Source organism: Bidens hawaiensis, unplaced genomic scaffold, assembly GCF_021521415.1.
Source record: "Bidens hawaiensis isolate Kalapana, Puna unplaced genomic scaffold, B.hawaiensis_p1.1 tig00040517_1, whole genome shotgun sequence".
Taxonomy (NCBI): domain Eukaryota; kingdom Viridiplantae; phylum Streptophyta; class Magnoliopsida; order Asterales; family Asteraceae; genus Bidens; species Bidens hawaiensis.
In genome coordinates, this window is record NW_027505662.1 from 22,380 (window position 1) to 46,185 (window position 23,806).

Consider the following 23,806-nt stretch of genomic DNA (forward strand, 5'->3'; position numbering starts at 1 on the left):
AAGTAATCAAGTACCGGTATCTTATGTTATCATTCATATACGAGTCTCCACCATGCCTATGCTATCACGTCCCTTAAGTTTGATGCGATCATGACTAATATGGTCCTTAATAATATTTCCGTCATTCCATGCTTTCTATACATTACTATATACTTGATACTAGGTTAGTGACTAATGTATTACTTGTACTAAAAGTATAAAAAAAAGTTTGATTATATATATTAATGATTAATTCAATTGTAGTTTCATATAATTGGGTGATATTAACTTTAACAAAACAATATTATCAAGAATCATAAAAGGTATTAGTGTATTAGTCAATCATTCACCATTATTTTTTGTTAAATTATACACTTATTTTTATAAATTATCAACATTAAATATGACAAAACAGTTTTAATCATTAAAATCATATTGTATCACTATTTTAGCTACAATAGATATTATTTGTATTAATCTATAATATATTATATGATTAATGTGAAAACAAAGTAGGGAAGACAATTAGAAAGACTTTTAAACTTGTTTTTAGGCCATTTATCTAATGTTAAAAATAACTCATTAACCATATGAGACAATAATATAAACAACCATATGTAATAGGTGCTTCGGGTTGAAGTCACACTTGTAACAAAAAAATAAGAGTTTTTAAGTTGGATAATGAGGTTTTTTTTCTAAGGGTGGTTTCTGTGAATACTCAGGAAATGAAGATGATCGAGTGAGCTTGTAACTCGTTATTGATCCAAATGCTCATTACAAATGTAATAAGTGCACTCTTTTTGTAGGACGAGGGTTCAAATCTCGCAATGAATGGGTCAGATGGTTTTTTTTTAAAACGACGACTTTCTTTTTGTGTTTAGGTCACCGCACTATCCAATTTGGAGAGCTCCGTTGCCACCAAGTCCACGTGGGTTTCATAGTTTGGCTTGGGCGTTCCCATGGGAAACCATACCGCCCGGCTGCCACTTGATAGTCGTTGTGCCGCTACAATAGCATACCTCTGATGTAACACATGGTGGGACGAAAACCCAGGTGGATTCAGAATCTGAAATGACAACCCCATAAGGCCTAGCTCAAATCTTTCATCGTCAATATCCAACCAAATGGATTTAAAAAGTAGAATATTAACGGGTTTAATAAATAATAATAATAATAATAATAATAATAATAATCTTTAGTTTAGTCGTGTACGTAGTGTTTAAGTAAACCATGTTATGTGTTTGTTGGGATCAAATTTTCCTAAAATATAATTATGAAGAATTAGAAACCAATGTGTCTTTTTAATTAATGATAGTAAACGTGGCAAAACATGGAACAAATATGCATTATTAGTAGGTTGGATGTTTTAGAAAATTTGCTTTTATGTAATTTTTTTTTATATAAATTAGGTGTTTTGGCTAGTTTTATATAATTGACCATAGCTATTATTTGAAAATGTACTCACCCAAAAGTTAATATGGGCCTGTTTGTGAGACACGTTAGCCTTGTTGTAATGACACCTGACCCGTTGGTGGAGCCCACTTGGTATTGAATCTTTACAATTATATTTTGTTTAAAGCTATTCAGTGATTGTATGTAATAAAATATATCTATTCAATAAATATTTATGATGAATTTAGGATCATTTGCTTAAGATTCGAATAAAATGATTTTTTAGATCTATTCAGCAAAACTTATGTCTAAATTATACTTGATCCTATTGATAAGTTTAAGACAATCTAGTTTATCAGTAGTTCTAATATAAAAAAACATAAATATGCTATTCTATATTTATTTAAAAAATTGGTTTTAAATAATCCTAATTATGCCATATTGACAAATAATAGTCATAACTTCATATTTGGCTGGTGGTTGTCCCAACTAAATGTGTATTTTTTTCTCCAACGGTCTGCGACTAACGGATAGTTAACTCCATTAGTTTGTTGCTTACCTAGCATGCCTAGCGGACCATTGGAAAAATACACTTCTAGTTGGGATAGTTGTTTGTCAATAGGACATAGTTGAGATTATTTAAAACTAGTTTTCGTAAAAAGAGCAGATGATTATTGTCACGTAATGCTTCCACATAGATATTTATTGACAACTAGGTGTGCCACGCAAGCATCATAGCAACGGATAGTTAACTCCGTTTGTCGCGGGTTGTTGGTAAAATACAACTTTAGTTGGGACCATCACTAGCCAAGAATGAAATTAAGACTGTTATTTGCCAATAGGGCATAGTTGTGATTATTTTTAACCAATTTTCTTATGTATTAATATAATATGTTCTACAATTCTGAAATTTGTCTATGATAATATCCCATGCACCACCTTCACCAGAACTGACAACTTAGCCGAATTCAAGCACGCTCTAATCCAAGTAATCCATTTGCTACCAAAACCCGTGAATTCTATCATTCGTTCCAAATAATCCCTACTTAAAGAATCATATGCTTTCTCGAAATCAATCTTCAAAATAAGAATATTTTTCAGTTCATCACCTCATTCATAATCAACGGACCATCAAGGATCACCTGTCTTTTAGAAAAGCAGATTGTACAACACTAACAACTGAACTAGAAAAAAACAACTTATTTTCTTTTTTAAATCGATTCAACGACCATTATAATAACCAATTAGTTTAAGAAAACTTGATTTTCTACTCGATAACATACGCTAAGAATAAAAAATAAAAAAATAAAAGGTCATATCATTTCATGATACTAATTATTGTTTTATTTTAAGATCTGTTTTATTTAGAGTTGATAGCTTATCACGACATACTTTCATATCATTAAAAATTGATGTCTAAGCAGACTAAATGCATTCACGATTAGGTTAAATGGATTTCAATGAAAGATGCACTTCTAAAAAAGAAATACATCACATCAAGTTTTTGTTCATTATGTGAAAATGAACCACAATTTTTGATCATTTAGCATGAGTACGATATATTTGGTAGGAAACTAAAACTTAGTGTAAAATTTTATAATCATCTCTACAAGAATTATATCATCTACCAGATTACATACGAGAGAGCCCACTAAGTTTCGGATTTTTATGAGAATGCATTCATTAAATATTAGAGTGCACCCACGTATAAAATGTTGATTGAACCCATACAGAAAGTGAACCGTGGTCCAGTGGTAAAGACACCGCCTCCCTATAGTGGTAACCCATGTTTGATTCCGTCACACGCATAATTCTTTGTTTTTATTTATGTTTTTTTCCTTTTCTTTTTTAAATGCTAACATAGGTTAATTAGGGTTTAACTCTTTCACAAGCCACATCGCATAATGCAGACACACTCACACAGTACCTGCCTCCCTCGCCCTATTGCCTCAGCACCTGGCTCCCATTTTAATTCATTCACGACTTTTTTACAACAGATTTTAGTCGATTAACCATCCCAGTATGCTTATTTTTCATTTAAATTTGATGTTTTGATCGAATACTTTTTTTTATTTGTTGAAACTAGAATGCATGAACGAATCATGTGATGAACCTTACCCGTCCCGATTGGTTGAACCAACCTAAAGACTTTTATGTTTGATCGTATATAATTAAAGCATCTACAAAGTACAAACAGTGATCCCACTAAAAAAATTCCTATATCCATCACTGGTTATTTTCATGATCCTCCGAGAGTTCGAGCTACATGTTGGTTTTCCTTGACTAGCAATAAATAATAACCAAAGATATAGAAGCATACTATCTTTTATGGTTATGTAATAGATCAAAACTAGTTGGTCTTAATTAGAATTATTAATGTCATTTAAAGTTTCCTTGTTTTGTTCATACATATTTTGTATCCTTTATATCTTGCTTAAAACATTTTATTTACTCCAATAATTCTTTCTTAACTAAAAAAAGGTACTTTCATATATCAAATTAAAGTTAGTCATGTCAAATCTTCATATGTGGTGTAACAGAAAACGCACCAGCCTTAAAGGAATAAACACGTATCACTAGTAACAATATTACAACAATTACTTGTGGGAAAAAAACATATTATTTTTTGAACCCCTTATAAGGGCTTTTCCTTTACAGCCTTAGAGATTCCTAGTACTCGAAGTCATAAATGATGTTGTATGGCTGTATACCCCAAAGTCATGGGTTTGCTCAGATAATACTAATTCGAAAAATAAAAAAACAATTATATTAGCACTTTTAATTTTGTTTTGCTCTAGTTGTAATACTCGAGCTTCTTATCTGTAGGTTTTAAAATTCATAGGGCATGGATATATCTTGTGGGTAATGTACATAACACTCTTAGATTGAAATATTTTGTTGGTATTCATAAAAATTTTCAATCAGATAATTCACAGAGAAAACATAAGAACAAATATGCAGATGTGTAATCGGAGTAATATACTAAAGTGGATGAAAGATTTTTCTTATATGAAGGACTAACCATCTCAACGTTTCAGGTGACGATTATAACCATCAATATGTTGATTGTTACGTTAGAGGAAAACCCTTGGTAAAAAGCTCAAATACTAGCAACTTATTTATCATCGATAGTCCAGTTGTTGATAGTAAGTTATTATTGTGCTCATTTAAAACTAGTACTAAGTTCTCGTGAAAGATTAGTTGCCACTTTTAATCATTTACCATAGAGGATCAGACTGGAACCGGTCAATAAAAACCCACTACTGATGGTTACCATTGTTAATCCGTTACGCTAGATAATTAGCTCTCACACAAATTCCCATGAATAAATAATGTAAATTCATAGCAAACGCTAGTTCATCAAGAATGAAAATTTCACTATTCCACTGCTCTCTATCCATGGACCATCATGTGGTGTTGCCCTCGTACCCCTTATTAAGGGTGGTGCATGCCCCTTGAACCATCGGGTTTGCTGATGTATAAAACAACAATAACCGTGAATAGCGCGTACAGTCGTACACTTTTTCTAACCCGTATGAATATTTATTCTAAGTTTCTTTTGATTTTAAATATATTCAATTCAACTAAAGTGGTATAACAAATTAATAGCATTTGAAAATTTGAAATCACTAATATGTAACTCATTTAAATTTACCTACCAAAAATTTACCCACTTTGGCAGTTATGTGTGAAAGAAACTTTTTTATTTAAAGGGTATGAAAGAAGTAAAACTTTTTGACTACTTTATGATACTTCGGCTGGTCAAAGTCAACTTATTTTTTATAATTATTTATTTATATGGCAGAAAATATAATGATATTGTTTTCAAAATTCCATTTACACCGAAATAAAACCAAATAAATCAACGGTGGGTCCCACATGGGTGACGTGTAAGGCTATCTATAGACTTAAAAATCTCAAATAATAAAATCACTTGATAAACAAGTAGACTACCAAATGTGTTGAACTTTGATTGGTCTTCAAGTGTTTCCCCACGGTAGATTAACATGGGTTGGTCGTAGAGGATCCTAGCTCAATTGTAGAATACAACACTTTGTCTAAAGTGATCCTTGAGGATATATTTAATTACAGAAACAGTCCTTGTAGTTAGAGATGTTTCAAACTTGACACCAAGAGGGGTTAGGTTTTTAAGGGTGGACGGGCACCCTCGGGTACCCCTATCTGTGTAGTATTCATTGTGTCGTAAAACCCTAAAACCCTATCGGAGCCTCGGGTACCAGTTTTAGGTTGAGGAATCGGGTATCAGTCACCGAATGTAAAAGTGAGAATGTAGTTGTTGGGAAAGACACAATTGTAAACATCACGCCTAGGCATCGGTTAATCAACGATTCATTGCTAGTCGGTACCCCCCATCGACTGGTCGTCAATCAATCAATATTTGGTCAAAATTAAAATAATTATATATAAAAATTGGTGTATACACACACACACACATTTGAATGGTTATGTATAAATTCAATCCAATTAATCCTTACAACTCCCGATTAATCGGTTGACCCTACCACATCGTCCAACTAACGTGTAGCGAGTTCTACAATGTTGCTAAAAATGTGAGAATGTTTTAGGGTGTTCAAAAGGAGTGATAAGTTTTGAAACAAATAAGAGGTGAATGTATTTTAAATGAACAGTAAAAGTGATTTCATTTTTATTTGTACTTACGGTGTTTTAAGTAACATAATATTCCTAAAGGTTTAATAAGAGTAAAAATGTTATTATTTTTTCTTAATATCATATACTTAATAAACAATCGGGATGGTATATCTTTGATTCAACTTTTATCAAATTTCTTTCCTACTCTTGCACACACTCTCCCATCTAGGGAGGACGAACAAACTTAAATATGATGGAACATTCAAAAGCACACAAATTCAGCACATTCAAAACGGTAACGGAACATGTTTTCGAGCATGGGATCATGCATGATATATATTAGTTTTATAAAGATACTGCGGGTATGAGACGCGTATGATAATATGTGATACTTGACAGAAATCAAAATCACAAACCCAAAAATTAGAGAAGGGTCTCGAACTTTTATTTTGCTTTGATCTCTCATAATTGTTGAGTTGACGCTGCAAATTTGCTAAGACGTGCCAAAAATATGTTTAAAGCATTTCACTAGTGAACAAACTCCTAAAAGATACCAAGTAAATTCCAACACTAACATTTAAGAATGATTGTTCGAAATTTTTGTTTGATTTAGAAGTCATAACTAGAATCCTAATGCTATTTTAAAATAAAAATAAGAGGGGGATTTTTGGGGTTTGAAATATGGAATTCACATCATATTTATATTACATTCTTTTATTCTTATTCCAATCATTTAATCACCAAACAGATGAAACAAAAATGTTGCATGCCATACCTAGAACCTAGAACCTAGAACACTAGTTTGATAAATAAATAATGCACTAAATAAGATAACATAAAGTATATTATAAATATAGCCATATAATAAAAGAAATTAGGAGGTTTGATTCTATTTTCTTTTCGCTTGTTTTAGAGATAAATTATAACCCATATGACGAAAGATAAAGATACATACAACAATCATTAGAAATCTTCAATGTTAAGTTTCTACTACTAATTTCTTCAACAATCACTATCTTTCTCTTCTCTGATACCAAATTCCATTTCATTGATAAAATCAACTTAGTTTTACTTGTCATCCTATACAATTTCATCTAACAAATCAGTATAACTTTCTTACATAACAAACTATAATACATTTATTAAAATCTAATTAACGAACCTAATCAAGATCTTTAAAAATTATATATTGCGTCATCGTATATGTGATCATATTTTTCGGTTCAGCTCAATTCAGTCAGGCTTCTTCACAAACAGTCTATAGTACATTTTAGTTAGGGGTAAAGCATAAACCAGGTAAGACCCGCGAAATTCGAACTGATCAAATCCGATTATATTACAATATGGTTGGTTCTCGGGTCATGAGAATACTATTAAACGGGTTCGTGTCAGATCTCACGGGTCTAGCCCGTTTGCTCTGATGTGGGTGAGCACAAACCAAGTAAGACCCCTATCAATCCAACCCAGTTATTTACAATATGGTCGATTCCCGGTTCTTGAGAATACTATTAAACGAGTCTGGGGTCCAGTTATACAACTATTTAAATTTGTTGAAACTAAAGGGTTTTTATATAATTAACAACACTAAACACAAAGGACTACTTGTGCAAGAGATAATATTAAAGGTCAAACGAAACGACTCGTCGATGTGTGTGTCCTACTCTGTATGGGCGATGATTGCGTGTGTCGTCGCCTCATATTATTCCTAACACACGTGTCATCATCTCACTCACCTTCATTTTAATTTTAAATCACACAAAATCATCATTTCATTTTCCATTAACACACACTCACACCTTTTCTTCATCCACCTGCGTGTGCGTGTTGTTACAATTCTTATTCAAACATATGGATTCAGATGAGCATGTTGACTCGTCGGGCATTTTGTCCACAAGCTCAACCGTCTCGTCGATTTTTAGCACCAGCAACGTCGAGTTATCGAGTAACTATAGTAGTAGTAGTTACTCGATAACCAGCAGCTCCTCCGGCGATAATTTGGTGCCGTTGAAGTTATCTCCGGAGGAGCTCGGCGACGGCGCTGGGCTGGCGACGCGGCGGTTGAAGAAGAGATGTGTTGGAAAAAATAAAGGAGTAGTGTGGGGGTTTAAATCGGTGATTGGAAGACGGAAGGAGATGGAGGATGCGGTGGCGGTGGTGCCGGGGTTCATGACTCGCTCGTGCGAACACGTGGGCGGGTGTACCGGTTCAAGTGGTTCCGGTGAGATCTCTCCGGTTCATTTTTTTGGTGTTTATGATGGGCATGGTGGATCACAAGTAAGCTTTTATTTTCATAATACAAATTGCATGAATAGTTTACATGCATACTTGATCTTGAATATACAAGCTATTGTTATTTGTTCGTTAAGGTTTTATCGAACAAGCAAACGGTTACGAACGAATCGAATGGGGTTTATTGGTCGTGTTTTTCGTTAAAAAATTGAATTTGTTCATAAACGGTTTACGAATACGGGCACAAATGTTTATTTGATTTAGCTAATCGAGAATGATTAAAGTGTCAACAGTTCGATTCAGCTATCAAATTTGTGTGTGGGTGTTTTTTTTAACATTCATATTAATATGTTAATTATATGTATAATTATCACATAATAGTCATATACTTTGGTTTTTGGTATAGTTAATAATTTATTTTTCTTAAATTTATATGACAAAATTAGAAAAGCTAATAAAAAATATAAGAAATCTTTAATGAGTTAACATAAATAAACAAACCAAATGTCGTAAACAAACACGTTGTCAAACATTCAAACATTCAGAAACACAGTTAAACAAATATGGTCTCATTCTCATGTTCAGTCATTTAGTTAATCAGTTAATCGAACAAAATTCTCCTTTCATTTTCGTTCATTTATTAAACAAACTAATGTAAAAAAAGTTTCTGTCGAATAATTCACCGAATGTTCGGTTTGTGAGCTCTAAAAATACATTTTAGTTTCAGTTTCAAATTAAAAATAGATAATGTAACGGAATCATGTACTTAAATTCCGGCATCAATTCACAACTGGGATTATTTTGATTTTCAATGAACAGAAATTATGAAAATCTATGATATTAATTATTTTTATAATATTATATATTCACATTAAATTGAGACAAAAACATATTGATGACGTAACAATATTATAATAGTTATTATCATACCAAAACATAGTATTCCCAATAGATGAATAATGAATTATACATCAAAGTAGTTAGGTTTGTTTTAGTATTTATGTATTTATTTATATGTATTTTAATATTTAATAATAAATAAAGTATGTTGATTATGACTTGGTGAGACACGTAGCATGTTGAAGTGGTCAATATCAATATCATTTATCATTCTTTTTTTGTTTCTACACGTGTTTGGTGTTTCCCTTCCAAGTAACTTTAATAAAAAGATAGCTTAATCTTCTAGATAAAATAGAAAAATAGGTATGTATTTATTTATTGTTTAGAAGGTTGGGTTGTTTACTTGTATAAATATAACAATAGTATTTGGCATTTAGAAAAAAAAATATAATATTTACTTACATAATAAATTTAATATACAAGGGTTGTAATATTGGCGTTTGATTTAAAGTTTTTAAATACCTTGGTGGCATTTGTATTAGGGGTGAACAATAAACGAATCGTTAGCCGAATTCGAACCGAAATCGACAAAACCGAACCAAGATAACCGAAAATCGAATTAACCGAACAACACCGAACTCTTTATTTTTTCATATTTTCAAGCCTTTTTTCCTCTATTTAATGTATTATATGTATTAATAGTTTAATACTATCATCTTCATGTATATATCTTCATTCATGTAATGATATCTCAATTTCATATATATATATATATATATATGGTTGGTATCATTTAAAAACTCCAAAAAAGTTAAGAACTGTTAGGAACTCTAAACAATCAAACATTTTTTAAATTTTTTTTATATACTAACATTATTTATATTTATATACTAGCATTAACTTAATTTCATGTATTTAAGCATTAATTTCATGTATTTTTAAGTAAAATTTTAGCCGAAGTTTAATGTTGGTTATTAACCGAAATTAACCGAACCGAACCGATAACCGACCGGTTAAGTTAATGCTAATAACCGAATCGAACCGTGCACACCCCTCATTTGTGTATGTCATCAACAACATATAAATATATAACCACAAAGTTACGAGAAAATTATTGTCAACAAGTCAGTTATTTATCTGTTTATTTTTTATCTTCTTTACTTGTAAGGTTAGAAATGTAAAGAAAACAGGAAGTTATATATACGTAGCTTATAAAGTTACATGCATGTATCTTGTAGAATGTATGTATGTAGCATACAAGCTACATATATGTTACATATATCATACGTTTTAAGGTTTACAATTTATTGAATAATAAAAATTTTATATGAATAAGGGGATTTTGTATTTAATGCCCATAATTATTTTGACAAATTTTTAAACAGTGGGCAGAAGTTCCACATATGTTTGAAAACAACTGCCAACTTAATTATTCATTTTAATATCAAAACAAATGATATAAATAATATTTGACCAAAACCAACTTCTAATATGTATGCAATCTTTGTTTGATTAAAATTATAGGAAGTTTTCCCATCCGGGTCATGCAGTATTTTGGCCGGTTACGGGCCCCACGGGTCACCAACCACATCAATCTGACTGTAAATGTTATCAGCAGTGTGTATTGTGTGTTGTAATATCACAATCAAAACTTAGAATAAAGGGTTGTTTCACTTTCATGACAGCACTATATTGCTATTTAGTTATGGTTGGAAAGTTTCTATTTTTTTATGATTTTTTTTATACTTTTTTTTATGAATAAAAATTTAAAATTACAACAATCACTTTCAACATGTTATTTTGTGAGTATGTTGGTGTATACTTTTTTCTAAATGTTGTTTGCAACTGTTAATTGCATTTAGTTAGGGTTTTAGCCCATTTGGTTAGATAGAGCCCATGGGCCTTTTATGGGCTGTTAGCTAGGGTTTAGTTGTGTATATATAGGTGTAGTGGCTTATGTATTAGATACACCTTCAAGTAATAAACATTACTTTCACTACAACCATCTTCTTTACATGGTATCAGAGCTACGGCTCTCGATCCAAACCCTAGCCGCGATCTGACCTGAACCTGAGTCTGACCAGCCGTCACCAGCAGCCTTCAGATTTGAAACAAGCTCCTGCCTTGTTGTTCTGTCCGAGCACTGTTCACGCGAGTACTGTTCACCGGTACTGTTCATCTCCGGAAACACTGTTCAGCCGGAAAACACTGTTCACTGCCGGGAAACTACTGTTCACTGACGAGCCCTGTTCACGCGAAATCACTGTTCACCGGTACTGTTCATCGCCGGAAACACTGTTCACGCCGGAAAAACACTGTTCACTGCCGGAAAGTTACTGTTTGCTGCCGGAATTACTGTTCGCTGCCGGATAGTTACTGTTCGCTGCCGGGATCAACTGTTCACGACGAGTAACTGTTTACGCCGGAATCTGTTCCTGCCCTCCACCCGCACTTGTTACTGTTCACAGTCAATTTTCAGTTTCGTGTATCACTATGGGCGAAAATACATACATGTATACATTTACTAAAGAGGAGCATGATCTTATTCAACGGTTTCTTACCTCCCAGTTGCCTCATCCTCAAACCAGCTCGGCACATTCAGGTAAACCTTCTAGCCTTGACTTATCATGGGTGATTGACTCTGGAGCCACACATCACATGACTGGGAATCGGGGTATTTTTTCTAGTCTTCAAAATGTTTCCCATGCACCAGTACGTCTTGCCGATGGATCTTCATGTCCCGTTCTCGGCATAGAATCCATCAGTAACTCGGAAAACCTAAAACTGTCTTCTATCCTATTTGTTCCTAAATTTCCTACCAGTCTTTGTTCAGTGAGTCAGATTACCAAACAAAACAACTGTTCTGTGACCTTTTACCCAACTCACTGCGTTTTTCATGAACTAGGAACAAATCGGGTAATTGGTACTGGTTTTGAATCAGGAGGTCTCTATCGTATATCCCCGTTTTCGCATCCTGTAGCAAACTTATGTGATTCCGCTGTCAGGGAGGCTCACTGTCGGTTAGGTCATCCCTCTACAGCAGTTCTGAGGCAAATGCGACCAGATTTACCACTTTCGTCTTTTAATTTTCATTGTGAGTCGTGTCAACTTGGTAAACATACCAGGCGTCCCTATCCCCCTAGGGTGCCCAATCGAGTCAGTTCTTGTTTTGAACTGTTGCATTCTGATGTATGGGGTCCTTGCCCTATCAAATCTACGTTGGGTTTTGAATATTTTATTACCTTTATTGATGACTATTCTCGCACTACTTGGGTTTATTTATTGAAATCTCGTAGTGAGGTATTTTCCATATTTCGAGAATTTAATGCTTATGTTCAAAACCAATTTAACACCACCATTAAAACTTTACGATCTGATAATGCTAAAGAATATTTTTCCACCGACTTTTCTTCATACTTAAAAACCAACGGCATTATTCATGAATCATCGTGTGCTTATACATTTCAACAAAATGGTGTGTCCGAACGCAAAAATCGTCACATATTGGATGTTGCTCGCACAATCATGATCCAATCACGTGTTCCTCATCGTTTTTGGGGAGATGCCGTTCTCACTGCCACATATCTGATTAACCGCATGCCCTCAACCGTTCTTCATGGTAAAACACCGTTTTTTATACTATTTCCCAACGATGATCCATTTCCTCTCGCACCTAAAGTATTTGGTTGTGTCGCCTATGTTCATGACCATAGTCCAAAAACCATCAAACTTGATCCTCGAGCCATTCGTTGTGTCTTTCTTGGTTACTCACGGGTTCAAAAAGGGTATCGATGCTATAGCCCATCACTTCACCGATACTTTACCAGTGCCGATGTCACTTTTCACGAGTCTCCTTACTTTCCCGAGTGTTCCACTCCTGTTTCTGACCCGTTTCCCGACCTCGATATACCCACATCTCCCTTCATCCCCACCATTCCTGTGTCAATTCCTTTTACCGATCCAATCTCTACTGATTCTGACCCACCGACAGAATCTCCGCCACTGCTTTTCACATATGTTAGGCGGGGTAGGGGTCAAACATCAGCGACTCTTGATTCACAACCTGGCCACGACCCCGAAATACCCTCCGATACTCCGCCTACATCTGAGCAATCCACACCTCTCACTACTACATCGTTACCCGATCCACCAACCTCTGACACACCTGTTTATGATCCTCCTGGTGCCCCACTTCCCGATATACCTATTTCCTTTCGCAAGGAACCCCGGACATGTACTCGTTACCCAATTCAGGACTATGTTGCCTACACCCACCTATCTCCTGAATCTCATGCGTACACCACTACCCTTGATTCCTACCCGATTCCCAAAAATGTGACGAGCGCTCTCGCTCACCCAGGATGGAGACAGGCTATGGAAGATAAAATCGGGGCTCTAAAGTCCAATCGTACATGGGATCTTGAAACACTTCCTAAAGGGAAACGTATTGTTGGTTGTCGTTGGGTGTTTACGGTTAAACTACACCCGGATGGCTCCCTACACCGCTTAAAGGCTCGGTTGGTTGCAAAAGGGTATTCTCAGGCATATGGCATTGATTACGATGAAACTTTCTCTCCGGTTGCTAAAATGCCATCTGTCCGTATTTGCATCGCTCTTGCTGCCATTAATCATTGGCCGCTCCACCAGCTTGATGTCAAGAACGCCTTTCTTAATGGTGTTCTTGAGGAGGAGGTATATATGGAGCAGCCCCCAGGGTTCGTCGTTGAGGAGGAGGCCTCGAAAGTTTGTAGACTACGTCGTTCTCTATATGGTCTTAAACAGTCTCCCAGAGCATGGTTTGGTCGATTCTCTAGTGTTATGGGACAGTTTGGGATGACGCGGAGTGCCTACGATCACTCTGTCTTCTTTAGACACCAGAAAGGGAAGAGGATTATCGTAGTTGTTTATGTGGATGACATTATAATCACAGGTGATGACGAGGTCGGGATTTCCGAACTCAAGCAGTTTCTTCAGTCTCAGTTTCAGGTAAGCGACTTAGGTCGACTGAGGTATTTCCTTGGCATAGAAGTATTCCGCTCTCCACAAGGAATACTTCTCTTCTAACGAAAGTATGTTCTTGATATGTTAACTGAATGTGGCTTACTGGGTTGTAAACCTGTTGATACACCAATGCTTCCTACAAAGAAACTCCTCCCAAAGGAAGGAGATCCAATGAAAGATCCTGAGCGATACAGACGGCTGGTTGGTAAACTTAATTATTTAACCGTCACACGACCGGATATCTCCTTTACTGTCAGTGTTCTGAGCCAATTTATGGCTACACCATACACCGGTCACTGGGATGCTGCCCTTCGTGTCTTAAGATATCTTAAGACCTCACCTGGCTTGGGCATATTATACTCTGATCAGGGTCATTGTCGTGTAGGTGCCTTCACGGAAGAAGGAGATGGTCGAATATCAGGGTTCTCAGATGCAGATTGGGCAGGTTGTCCAATTTCTCGACGATCTACCACCAGATATTGTGTGTTTGTTGGGGGAAACCTTGTATCATGGAAGAGTAAGAAGCAACACACGGTCTCCCGGTCGAGTGCCGAATCAGAATATAGAGCCATGGCAGATGTAACATCAGAGATGACATGGGTTCGTCGTCTTCTCAGAGAGCTCGGGGTTGTTTCTAATGACTTGATGAGGCTATACTGTGATAATCAGTCAGCTATTCACATAGCCAAGAATCAAGTATTTCATGAGAGGACAAAACATATTGAGGTCGACTGCCACCTTATCAGAGATCGGGTAGTAGGCACACAAATTGATCCTCCTTCCATTCAACCAGTTCATGTGAAGACAAATTTTCAGCTAGCAGACATTCTAACTAAACCGCTCCGGAAAGCTCAGATAGATTTTATTTGTAACAAGTTGGGCATGATTAACATCTATGCTCCAACTTGAGGAGGAGTGTTAATTGTATTTAGTTAGGGTTTTAGCCCATTTGGTTAGATAGAGCCCATGGGCCTTTTATGGGCTGTTAGCTAGGGTTTAGTTGTGTATATATAGGTGTAGTGGCTTATGTATTAGATACACCTTCAAGTAATAAACATTACTTTCACTACAACCATCTTCTTTACAGCAACATAAATAAAGCGCCTGCTAAGATGTCTTGAAATGGGTCGTTTTTAGAGGTGGTTTGGGTAACGAGTGATATGCACAGGTTTGGTTGAAATGGGTTGTTTTTAGTACGGGTCAAAAAAAGACAGGTCTTTTTGGTTGACATAGTTATGTTATGTTATTTTTTATTATTTTTTTTGTAAAATTTTATTTTGAAAAAGAGTTATAAAATAGATAATGCCGTAAATTTTGAATATATAAGAGTATTATTTTTATTATAAAAAATACTAATATAAGTTTTTGAATCAAAACACGTAACCCGTTTAAGGTCATGAAGAATAGATTATAGACTTCAGACGACTTTTATTTATTTAACCCATTGACCCATCGACCTGTTTGTGGTCAAACTTAAAACCTCAAATAATTTGTCGCGTAACAATTAGTTTCATGTTATTTAAGATATAATTATGAGTCGTTTACGACTTTTCTGATTATTTTTTCGACTAATGAGTCACATTTACATAATAATGAAGACGAAAACCGCCTAATGCCTAATGAACATGATGTTATTGAATATTTGAATCTAAAAAAGTAATATTTCTTACTTCTTATAACAATTATGCATTTAGATTCTTTTTTTTTCTTTGCATAATATACGAAACGTACTTTTACTGTTACCTATATTTAGTCGTCGTACCTTCTCTTTTGTACATTCGAGTTATTAAAACACGTATGTTTGTCCCCGTAGATTCGCTATGTAAACTTTTTGTACCATTTTAGTCATTACACGGACATACTGGAAAGTTTTTGTCATGTTTTGGTCGTTATCTTTAATACAAAGACTAAAACGTGACAAAAACTAATACAACATTCTACACATGTGACATGTACAACAAGACAATTTACTAACTTTTTTATTTTTGAAAATACTAAGGTTGCAAAATTCTGCTCGGAGCGAATGCATGAAGTAATAGCAGAAGAGTGGGACCAAGATGCAAATGATGATTGTAAATGGCAGCAAAGGTGGGAAGCAGTTATGTCAAGTAGTTTTGAGAGGGCTGATAATGAAGTAACTACCGAGGCGGTTGCACCCGATATAGTGGGGTCGACAGCGGTTACTGTGGTATTGTCTGGCTGCCAAATCATAGTATCCAACTGTGGTGATTCACGTGCGGTGCTTTGTCGTGGCACTGAGACGATTCCTTTGACCATTGACCAAAAGGTCAGATTCTCTACATTTTTCTTGTTCGGGTAAAAATGGGTAAATGTTATATATTACATTATTATGGGTTAAAACGATTGGGTTTGGTTGATCGACGCACGTTTTCATTCGTTTTTGTTTTATAAGGTTAATATATGTGGCGGCCCACTCGTCGTATATGGAAACTAATTTATCGACCATTCAACCAGATTTGGCCGAAAGATGCCTAATGACAAAATTGCCCTTAATAAGTTTGAAAATACAAAAATACCGATTTGTTGATTCATCAAAAAGATAACGCTCAACTGTAACCAACTTCGGCCAAAACATGTGTAATGACGAAAATGTCCTTAATATTTCTGAGAAGATAAAAACAACACTCAAGTGGAAAGCAAGGGTGTTTTTGTCATTTACAATGTTATTAAATGTTAATGAGATCAGATGCATACTTGGTGGTGGCATCCGCATTTTATCTCATTTTCAGATTAGTTAATATGTTAAATATGATTATGAAGATTATAAAAATTGTAAATTTTCGTTAATAACGAGTTTTTATTAATAAGATGTTTTGGGACAAAGTTTCAACCCACTTGACCCGTTAAACTTATCACCAATACACACTTGTTTTTGGTATAAAAACTGGTTCTTAGTATCAATCTTTGTAGTTAAGATCTTGTTTAGTATTACTTTTATAGCCCGACCGAGAAGATGAACTTTTGAGAATTGAAGCACAAGATGGGAAAGTCATAAATTGGAACGGAGCAAGAGTATTTGGAGTTCTTGCAATGTCGAGAGCGATAGGTATCTCATAAATCACTCGTATTTATTACATTGTTATTACTATAACAATCAGAGATCCAGAACTCTAGGGGTGTGCAAGGGTCGGTTTTGGGCTCAATTAGAGTTTTGAGAATATTCTGTTTTTTCCAGCATGATAAAAGCCTTCAAACCGAACCAAAAACCAAAAATCAGTTTTTTGGGTTTTTAAAAACTTTTCATTTTCGGTTTTCACAATTGTTTTGGTTTTTTTTTCTTTTTTTTTTACATTTTTTACAATCTTGGCTAAGTTTGTGTTATATATAATAAAAAACTGGGTATATTGGAAAAAAAAAATTATTTGGGCGTAAAAAAAATAAAAATAAAAATAAAATCTTGGCTTGAAAATTTTGTATATTGACTCAAATAATGAATTTAAGTACAAAACCTTGGGCCTAATTTCGTTTACTAATTAATGATTAATTGATTATTACACATTTGAGCCTAATATTTTGGGGCTACATAATTTTTATTTCCTAATAAATTACTTAACATTTAATAATAAAAATCATAATCTATAAATTCTATATCAAAAGTCATTATTTTTCCTAATTTTTACTTGTTCAGTTCGGTTATTTATGTTGGTTTGTTGTTTACGGGGTTGGTTTGTTTTTTCTTCGGTTTTCAGTGTACGCTAAACTGAAACTCTGTTTCTGTAAAAAAAAACATAAAATCAAACCGTCGGTTAATTCAGTCATGGGTGTATTATTTGGGTTTCATGCACTACCGAGTTCGAGAGTGTATGGTATGAATCGAACACTTGATCACATGATAATCGGGTTTTTGTCTTTAGGTGACCGTCACTTACGACCATGGGTAATACCCGTCCCCGAAATAAGCTTCACCACAAGAACCGAAGACGACGAGTGTTTGATCATAGCAAGTGATGGACTCTGGGATGTCATGTCAAACAACGAGGTCGGTGAGGTGGCTCGACGTATTTTCCGCCGCAGGCGGCGGTACGCGGCTGCAGGCGAGTCAACGGCAGCACAAACCTTAGCCGACAGCTTAACTGAGATAGCCGTGGGGAGAAACAGTTCTGACAACATATCGGTAATCGTCGTTGATCTTAAGTCAAAGAAAAGTAAACAGAACACGTGATCGAAAACGCGGTAAAGAGTTTAAAAAACTGACTGGTTTTTGAGATGGTAAATAAGATTCATGTGATTAATGATGTTATTTGGTTTGATTCATTATTATCTATTGAGTGGTAGGATTAATTAATATTGAGAATGTGATTAATGATGTTATTATTGGTGAAAATCAAACATTTGACTAATGTTAACATGTGATTGATGGATGTTAACATGTGATTGATGGATGTTTGTGAAAACTGAATCTTTAGCTGATGTTAACATGTGACTAATGGATTCTGTTGGTGCCATGGTTTATAGAACTGGACCGGCTGCTCGGACTGAGAACCGGGCATTGAACTGGTCTGGTTAAACATTTTGAACCGTTTCTTATTTGAGTCAGCTGATTATTGGTTGGACTGGTAAATCAGTTAAACAAAACCAAACCAGGTGATTGAACCGTAATTTCGTTTTATTTTTCGGAAGCTGATTCTGCATTTATTTTTAATGTTTTATTAAAAAAATTACGTATTTTGTTTTATATTACGTTTGTACAGTTTTGCTACCGTGCGAGTTGTGATAATAGAAGTATCGATCATAATTAAACACTTATGCCTTTAAAATGTTTAATTAGATCGAAATAATGATTATGGGTTCATAGACATATAAAAAAACATTGTTTGTTCCTTTAGCAAAAATTACAACCTGATTGGGGTATTATATAGTGAACAACTTTATTAGAAAAATTAATAAGTTGATTTATTAACCATCGAAAATATACTGGAATAGGCGGGAGCTTAAGATCAAAAATAGCTGGAGCTTAAGATCAAAAATCACGCAAACAATCTATTCATTCAAACGAATCACATAATTATGTTGAATTACAAAACAAAAAACAAACCAAACATGTTGAAATTAGAACTAATTTAGCTGGACATGATAGCCTTTTTAATCAAACCATATACAAAACAAAACCTAAAAGTGAAAGCTTACTAAAATAAAAAGAAGAATATTTTTTGTTGGAATTCCGGTTGCTCATTTTCTCAATCTTTTCATGCAAACATCCATTTAAGTCTATTTAATTTCACTCGTGTCACAACTCACATTCTCACAAGGCCCATAAATCAGCCCAAAATCTTCTAATTTTATTTTCTTTTCAGTTTGTGTTGATACAGCCCAAAAGATTATCTAAGCCCAATTAACCCAAATAACGATTGCAGTTAGAGCCTTAGGTGTTCTTGAGTATCACTTTTAAAGATAAAGGAAAGGAAATAGATGGAAAGAACAAAAGAGGTGTGTTTCAGAGGATTTTTGTTGGAAGGAAATAACAAAAATGGTGTTTCAAAGATTCATTAAAGGAAAGAAACAAAGGAAAAGAAAGTGTGATGTTTAAAGAGTAAAATGGAAGAAAAATGTTTATTTTCAAATTGGAAGGAAAGTGAAAGGGAAAGGAAAAGAAAAGAATAGAATGGAAAATAAAAACTTTCCTTTCCTTTCCATTCTTTCGTTAAATGAACTTGGGAACACAGAGAGGTAGAGGTAGGGATGAGCAAAATCGGTACCGGTACCGTACCGGTACCAAAGTTATAAGTTTCGGGATCGGTACGGTACCGGTATTTTCCGATTTTTTAACCTTTCGGTACCGGTATAATCCGGTACCGTCTCGGTACCGGTACTGTACCAGTACCGAATCGAATATTTGTACCGGTACCGGTACCGGTACCAAGAATTAGCGAAATTCGGGATCGGGATTTTCGGTACCGGTACTAGTACGGTACCGTGCTCATCCCTAGGTAGAGGTGCACAAATTAGGTTTTTCAAATACTCGGTTCCAGGTTCAGGTATGAACATGTATTGGTAATGCCCGGGTTCGGGTTCGGGTCCGGGTATTTTCTCTAAAAATCATACCCTATGCATCGGGTTTGGGTCGGGTATAGAACTGGGTATACAAAAATATGGTATTTAAATACCCTATTTTCCGGGTATGAATTGGATTTTTTAAATGTTGCACTTTTTAGGGGTATTTTGGGTATTTTTCGGATATAGATCGGGTATTTGAAATACCGTTTCAGGTATTGGAAAAACCCGGTTCCGGGTATGGATCCGGTTCGGGTTTTGGGTATCACTGGGTACAAATCGGGTCCAGTTCGGGTTCGGGTTTTAGTATCAAAATGCATACCCTATCCGTACCATACGGGTAGGGTCGGGTACGAGTTCCGGTATCAAAAACCTGGGTATAAAACAACAGGTTCCGGGTTTTTATTTTAGGTTCGGTTCCGGGTTCGGGTTTTTGTGCACCTCTACTTAGAGGTGTACAAAACCGGTTTAGAAGAAACATTGGTTCGGGTTATAAGCCTAATCGGTTTAGTTAACAAATAGTTATAACTGGCTTGGTCCAAACCGGTTCGAGTTATAAAGTGGTTTAAGAGGAGAGTTGTTCAAACCGTTCAAACTGATTCGGTTTGGTTCGCTTTATAAACCGGTTTGAGGAAAAAAAAACATTTTTTTTTCTCAGACCGGGCGGTTTTAAAACCGGTTTTGACAATTCAAAGTCCAAACCGCTAAACGAACCGCTAGGTTAGGTCAGTTTGGAAATCGGTTTAGCCCAACCGGTTTTGGGATGGCACAAGGTCAGTTTCTAAACCGGTTTGGAGCCGTTTGTTTTTTTTCATTTCAAGTTGCAACTTTGCAAATGGATTAATCTAATGTGGTGGTGATTTTTAATTAACAATTTTTTTTTCTTTTATTTGAATGCTTCATATCACCAAACTCAACTTTCCTCGTTTAAATTCATTTTCTCTATAACTATTCTAGTATTCATGATCCTTTCAAATCTTTAATTTTCGATACTTGCAATCAACCCGTACCTAAAAAGCAACAAAAACGAACCAAAGTAGACTCCGACAATTCATACCACCGAAACAAGTGTTTTACTAGCATAAATACATGTGTCAAAGTCTATAAATATGCCTACAAATGTAGCAAACATTTCAATATGTTGTTTACATTTTTATTTAACTAATAATTTTACCACTCCAACACTCTCATTGTTTTTTTCTTCTTAAAAAAAATAATTCTACCATAAAAACTTATTACTGCGGCCAAAAATGAAAAAAAAAAACCCTTTGAATAATTGATTTATTTCTACTTCTTTTGAGGTTGAAACATTTGTTCAAAGGAAACAAACCATATGGCTAGGTTAATTACTTTGTTTGTTGATGGTAAAAGAAGTTAGAAGGGTCAAACTGAGTCTTAATCTGGGCCAACCTTTTGAAGTTGTCTTTGAAATATTTGGTTCCCCACGAACTCGCCTCTTCATAGCTCGTATGTCTACCACCATTAATTGCCTCGTGCCAAGTCATTTCACGACAATCTTCGGTTTTTAACCCAAGTTCTGGAATATTTTCGTTTATAATTTCCAAAAGTTTATCCGGATCACCAAGAAAGTGTCCATAATAACTCGTAAGTATCATTTTGTCAAGTTGAGACGGTGCATCGGGATGTACCTCGATCAGAAAAAGATTATCATCAAGAGTGGGGGGCACTTTTTGCCACTTGTATAGAATCTCGGTGGCACCTTGTTCTAATGTTCTACTAATATAGAATATTGTGTTTTGTTGTGGGACCGGAACGAGTTTTAGTTTCCATGAGACAATGACTCCGTAGCTCCCGCCACCACCACCCCGTATAGCCCAGAACACATCCTCTCCCATGGAGGCCCGATCCAGGATATCCCCGTCCGCATTAATAATTCTTGCATCTAACACGTTATCAGCTGCAAGCCCATACTCTCTCATCATGGTCCCATCCCCACCACCCGTGATGTACCCGCCCACACCCACACTAGGGTGCATACTCGAAGGGAACCCTAAGGTTTTGTTACTCTTTTGAACTTGATAGTAAAGATCACCAAGGATGGCTCCGGCTTCAACCCAAACGGTACTATCCGCAGGGTTTACGTTAACGTGGTGCATGTATCTTAAATCAAGAACAATAAATGAACGGGGTTCAAGCGAAGTGTAAGAGGAACCTTCGTAATCATGGCCTCCGCGTAGGTGAATATCATGCTTTCTGGCACAAATAACCGCAAATTGGATTTGTCTTTCGTCCAACGGGAGGAAAATAATTGCAGGTTTGGGAGTGTTATCGGTTTGGAATCGTCGATTCATCACCCGAGATTGAAGAAAATATGAGAACATGGTGTCATTTTGGGTGTAAAATGTCTCTGGGGAAATTGCATTTTTATTAGAAAGGCATTGATGAAAGGTTAGATCATAAATTGAAAATGAAATTGAAAATGAAAATGGAGTGAGTGATAGTGATAATAACATGAGAACCAATGTTGAAGAAGCCATTGCTACTTGTCTTGAGGTGTGTCAAATTAATATTTATCTTTTTTTTTTTCAATTATATTTTATTCATATCATATAAATCTTATACGATTTTTAAGTATGATTTCATTAGTATTTAAATGCTCATATGTTATCATACATTAATGTTGGTCAATGGATTTATGATGTTAACATAATTGTGCATTTTTTCGTTTAATTTGCATACATTTATTACTATTAACTGCAAATAACATAATATATTTGTATTAAATACATATATATGAATTGTGGTTCCATTAAATGTTAAGTATTTAAACAAAAGAACCTTGTTTAAATTATAACTGAAAATGTGTTATAATAATAATAATAATAATAATAATAATAATAAAATATTTCCTTTTTGTCAACATCTCTGAATTTTGTTATGAAACATGTAGTCCTTGAGTCATTTTTATTTCTGTCAAGACAGGAGGTCATAGGAAGATAATGATTGGATTGGTCACTCGTCACTAAGGTTCAGAGACAATGAGAATGTAAGGTATATCTATCTCATAACTGTTATATTTCAATAGTTTTTACTCATTTCCTTAAATCAAAAACTATAATTTCTAAAATTATATTTAAAACAAAACAAAAATCATGACAAGATATCCGCACCTCAAAACCATAATTTCTTAAATTATATTTAAAACAAAACTCCCCCCCCCCATTTTTATATCTGGCAACTGGCAAGGCTTTCTTCATGCTCCCACGGACCCGGTTCTTCTTGTGGGGCTTCTAGTACGGGCTGTTGGGTTAGGCCCATAAGATTTATAACATGAGTTGTGTTTTCATGATGTGAACATAAAATCAGATTACCAAAGAATTACTATTAACATCATGTCATGTGTTTTACAATGTTTATGCAGCTAAAATGGTCGAAGCCGTAAGAATGTCACTTGAAGAAATTACATTTGCTTCATAATTTCTGTGACATCATGGAATCCGAAGGCCACAAATCTGTAATCGTGAAGAGTCTAGATTGTACAATTGGTTTATATAAATTCATTTTTATAAAGAGATTGCAATTCTTATAGTACTATAGCGTAGGTTACTGCATATGTTATTGCTCATCTCGTTTCTTGTATATATGTTACATATGTTTTTACTTTATCCTTTCTATTTTTCTTCGATTATTGGCAGCTTCATATATATATATATACATACTAGCTTTTGAACCCGTGCATTACACTGGATTTGTTTAATAATAAGAATAAAAAGATCTGAAA

The 23,806-nt window shown here is 34.9% G+C and overlaps 1 protein-coding gene and 1 pseudogene across 1 annotated transcript; one reads left to right on the forward strand and one right to left on the reverse strand.

Moving 5' to 3' along the window:
• Positions 1-7,830: 7,830 nt before the first annotated feature.
• On the forward strand, positions 7,831-18,243 carry LOC143614569 (putative protein phosphatase 2C 6). Its single transcript, XM_077087969.1, has 4 exons — positions 7,831-8,256; positions 16,052-16,339; positions 17,014-17,119; positions 17,928-18,243. The coding sequence occupies exons 1-4, from the start codon at positions 7,831-7,833 to the stop codon at positions 18,233-18,235; spliced, it is 1,128 nt and encodes a 375-aa protein (XP_076944084.1). The 3' UTR covers positions 18,236-18,243.
• A 3,167-nt stretch (positions 18,244-21,410) lies between these two features.
• LOC143614562 (monolignol oxidoreductase AtBBE-like 13 pseudogene) lies at positions 21,411-22,562 on the reverse strand (annotated as a pseudogene).
• Positions 22,563-23,806: the final 1,244 nt, after the last annotated feature.